Below are 4,681 nucleotides of genomic sequence, written 5' to 3' on the forward strand. Positions count from 1 at the left end.
ATACACATTACTTGTATTTACTAGTAAAGAAGAGAAAGGAAAATATAGAAGATGATTTTTGGTTTATTTATTAGATTTATTATTTAGATGCACATGAGAGTGGTACCATCAAAACTTAGTTGTTTATTATCACTATTTATACTATATATCCAATTCATGAGCTTCATTATTATTAGACTAATCAAAAAATTCAGATAATGTGACTATTTCAGTGAGCTCCATGGTGATTGTAGCATATTTTTAGTAGCAAAATAAATCAAATGAGGCATGTTCCAAATGTTTGTTCTATTAGAAAAGGTACGCAAATACCATATGTTGTTCTATTAATTGTTTTTGGAAAGTTCTTATTATTCTTTGTCTTTGTGGAAAAGGGTTTCATTTGACTTGTATGGGTACTCTTCTGGTTGTATTTTCCAGAGTTTGTCTAGATATGCTGTTTAAATTATTTTCTATTTTTTTTTCTTTCTTATTTTGTTTCTGGTACTAAGATGTGATTAGTTTCCTTTGCTTATAAGTTTTTGCTAATATTGTTCTGCATTTGTTTGGACCCAAGCATGTGCTTTGTAGTAGGTTAGCTTGATTAGGCTTCATCTGCTTTTATGCTTTCTCTTGCTTTTTGAAAGTTAATGTATGTAAAGAAAGTAGTGTATTGTCTAAGTTGTATGCTTCTGCGTTGCTGAAATAGAAATTCTGACCCCCTGTGTTTGATGTGGTCACTGGAGAAAATAAACAAAAACTATATTTTTACCACAAGCATTTTCTAGAATGTTAAAAGTCGTTACTGTATCTTCTCTTAAATTTATTAAAGGATTGAAGTCACTGAGTATATTGTAAGCAACAAGATTTCTGCTCACAAATCTCTTTTCTTTATTCACTGTTATGAAATTATAATGTAAATTAGTTAATACACCTTGCAGGGTACTTAGGAATAACAATATCTCTTATTCAATTCCACCAAATATTGGAGAATACCAAAGCATGACTCAGTTGTATGTTTTGATTATACCAATGGATCTAACTTTTTAAGCTGTTGGTAAAATGTTACTATAACATGTTGCATAATCCTATAAATTTTAGAAATAGAATAGAAAACCATCATAGTCTACTACATAAACATCAAGAGCCATGACATATAGTGCCTTATTTTTCATTTTCAGTGTTCTTGGGAATGGATGTTAGACCTTTCACTTTTAGTTATGCTGAACTAAAGACGATGACAAACAATTTTGATTCTGCTAATAAGTTAGGAGAGGGTGGATTTGGACCTGTCTATAAGGTAAGTCATTATTTTCATCACTTTCATTTTGTTTGCAAAAGTTTTCATAACACTTGAACAAGGAATGTTAGTACTTTTTAAGCATACAATTTGACAAAGTAGAAAAGTTTTTTTGGCTGTTTGACACTATATGTTACTGTGTCAAATTCATTATTTTCATTCCATTAAATCAACTCCATTCTCAAAAGGGATCACTTAATGATGAAAGAGTGATAGCTGTGAAGCAACTATCTATGACTTCTCATCAAGGAAACAGCCAGTTTGTGGCTGAAATTGCCACAATATCTGCTGTCCAACACCGAAACTTGATCAAATTGCATGGATGTGGTATTGAGGGAGGCAAAAAATGTAAGATAATTTATCATTGAAGACATTTAGTCACCCTACTTCTATGCATGATCATGTCACAAAAAATAACCATGGATGATGATGATGATGCAGTGGCTATCTTGCACCAGAATATGCCATGCGTGGACATCTTATAGAGAAAGCCGACGTGTTTGCTTTTAGTGTTATGGCGCTAGAGACTATCAGTGGCAGGCCGAACTCTACTCCTAATTTGGAAGAAGAACAAATATATCTTCTTGAATGGGTAAATAATTCCTTACTATTCAATGTATATGTTTTAGCTATGGATTCACAACACAACAAGGCCCAATTCTAACTATATTGTGCTTCTCTAGGCTTGGAACTTACAAGAACAAAACAATGAAGCTGATCTTGTGGATTCAGAGTTGTCCGAATTCAATGAAGATGAAGTGAGAAGACTCATAAGAGTAGCTCTTTTATGCACTCAAACATCACCAACATTAAGGCCATCAATGTCTAGAGTTGTGGCAATTCTTTCAGGAGATATTGAAGTAAGCACTCAAATCTCAATGCCTGGTTACTTGGCTAGCTGGAGTTTGGATATTCTAAGCAGCATATTAAGTGATGTTGCAACTATAGGAACTGATTCTACCAACTATGATTCGCCTGCTAGTACGAGCATGGTGGGGGATGCATTTCCATCGCTTGCAAAATGCGCCACTCGTCCAATTCTTCAAAGCCACAAGTCCAATGGCTTTGGTGTGTTGACATTTGGAAGATCATAATATGCAACTGTTTAAGATTATTTTGTTGACTATTGTGAGAATATTTTTTTATGTTAATTAGGTAGTGTTGAATATCTTAAGACTTTTGGATTGTTTTTAAGATAATCTTGAATGTATTTTGACAATTATTTGGTTATATGTGTTTTGAACCATATAATTGGCATTGAAAAATATATTTGTACAATGTTAAGGGTGTCTTAAGTATATTAAATGAAGTGGGTTTGAATTAAAGCAATAAAAAATGATTATAATGTACAGGTTTATATAATAATAATTCAAGCTTATCCAAATATTAGAATAATACAAAAAATGTGTTATTGTATCTTTTACAATAACACTGGTTTATAAGCATAAAATTATGTTATGCAAACTATTTTCTATAATGTAGAAAGTGTGTTATTATAAAGTGTATCATAACACTAATTTATAAGTACAAAAAAGTGTTATATAATCTATTTATAAATAGCTTAATGAAATACTTATCTAACTATTAAAATAACACAACAAAAGTGTTATCGTAGGCTATACCATAACACTTGTCTATAACTATGGAAAAGTGTTATGAAAAGTGCTTCGACCTACTATAACACTGCTTTCCTTAACACATCAAAAAGTGATATGGTATATATTTGATAATACTTGTTCGGTCTTATTGAAAGTATTTTTTCTTGTAGTGATTAATGCCGGACTGACCTCAAGTTCGATGAAAACTAAAAGCGCTTGTTGAGCCTATGGCTAGTCACTTAGAGCCAGGGCCAGAAGGCCTAGGTGACTGCATTGTCACATGACTATGGGCGTTGAGCCCCGTAGTGACTTGCGCATCAGTTACTCATCTGGTTTAAGTTAGTGACTTGCTCATCAGTCACTCATTATGGTTAACAGAACCTTAAGTGTTAAATCACTCATCTGATTAGAACTATACGCTCCATCATGGTTAACAAAACCTCAAAGTGTTAAATCACTCATTTGATTAGAGCTATATGCTCCATCATGGTTAATAGAACCTCAAAGTGTTAAATCACTCATCTGATTAGAGCAATATGCTCCATCATGATTAACAGAACCTCAAAGTGTTAAATCACTCATCTGATTAGGATTGACTTGATAGCCATCCATTTAGGAGGGCAGGATTCCTCATCGTGGATTCCCCATCATTATCTGAACTTATTTGCATGCATGAATAAGGCAATCATTGCTAGGCATACACATTGTGATTTAGTGATATGTTATTACTGTTCATGAGCATATTGAGTTTTCTTGCTGGGCTTCGGCTCACAGGTGCTATATGGTGCAGGTAGAGGCAAAAGAAAGCTGGACCATCATTGAGTTGGAGAGCTTAGGTGACAACGTGTCGATATGCGGCTGCTCAACCGCCACGGCCGAGGGTTGAAGGAGGAACTAGGGTTAAACCCTATTTTTCCGCTTAGGCCGGCTGGTTGTAAATGTTTTCTTGTAATTAACCTTTAAATTATATTTTTGGGATCCCAATGTATATAGTAAATGTTTTAGTGAAATGTTATATCTTAACCAAAGTTTTTAGCCCTAAACTTCTAATCATACTTAGTTACATGATCATGGCCAAATGACTTGATTAGTGAGTTTAACACTGTTTAAAATGCACACCGTAACGGTCCCTGGAGTTTAAGGCGTTACACCAACTCTTTGAACATCCTTTGCTGAGCCATCTGAGACTTAACTAATGTTTTAGAGTCACAATCATTGTCAGATGGTAGTGGTATTTGTACTGGATTGACTTTCTTTGAAGGTTGAAAGAGTGGATTGTCAATGATATTTCTTGAAGAGCAGGATGATGATGTCTCAAGATATTGCTTTATGGCTTGTAGTCTTTCTTGAGTATCGTTACCAGACATATACACCTTGTGGGTTTGGCCTATGCTTGGTATTATAATAAAATAATTGGAAGTATTGAAAGAAAAATAATTGTTAAATCTGTTGTAGTATAGTGGTAAGTATTCCGGCCTGTCACGCAGGTGACCCGAGTTCGATCCCCGTCAACGATGCAAAAAATTTGGTGGGTGTCATATACCACAACCAGTTTAAGAATTATTTTTCTTTCAATAATTCCAACTATTATAGTATAATATCAAGCACAGGTCGAACCCACGAGGACTATCGTTCACTTTATTATTCAATAATTAACACTAAGACTTTAAAGGGGGATTTAGATTTCGAACTCAAAATTAAATAACATAAACTAGAAAGAAAATAAAGATTGATATTACTATACTAAGAAACAAGGTTAATCTCCACCCTCAACAACCATTCTCAATCACTAATAATAAATATTATT

General features: G+C 33.6%; 1 protein-coding gene across 1 annotated transcript; it reads left to right on the forward strand.

Moving 5' to 3' along the window:
• Positions 1-1,697: 1,697 nt before the first annotated feature.
• On the forward strand, positions 1,698-2,370 carry LOC133825595 (probable LRR receptor-like serine/threonine-protein kinase At1g56140). The gene is made up of 2 exons (XM_062258515.1): positions 1,698-1,868; positions 1,960-2,370. Exons 1-2 carry the CDS (start codon positions 1,743-1,745, stop codon positions 2,368-2,370), a joined length of 537 nt encoding a protein of 178 aa, XP_062114499.1. The 5' UTR covers positions 1,698-1,742.
• The last annotated feature ends 2,311 nt before the right edge of the window (positions 2,371-4,681 follow it).

The sequence above is a fragment of the Humulus lupulus genome, chromosome 3 (assembly GCF_963169125.1).
Source record: "Humulus lupulus chromosome 3, drHumLupu1.1, whole genome shotgun sequence".
NCBI classification, from domain to species: domain Eukaryota; kingdom Viridiplantae; phylum Streptophyta; class Magnoliopsida; order Rosales; family Cannabaceae; genus Humulus; species Humulus lupulus.

What these genes read in the sequence shown, in the direction of transcription:
- LOC133825595 (XM_062258515.1), top strand. Translation starts at nt 1,743, where the DNA reads ATGCGTGGACATCTTATAGAGAAAGCCGACGTGTTTGCTTTTAGTGTT. An exon ending in AAATATATCTTCTTGAATGG is followed by an intron (nt 1,869 to 1,959) that starts GTAAATAATTCC and finishes GTGCTTCTCTAG; the next exon opens with GCTTGGAACTTACAAGAACA.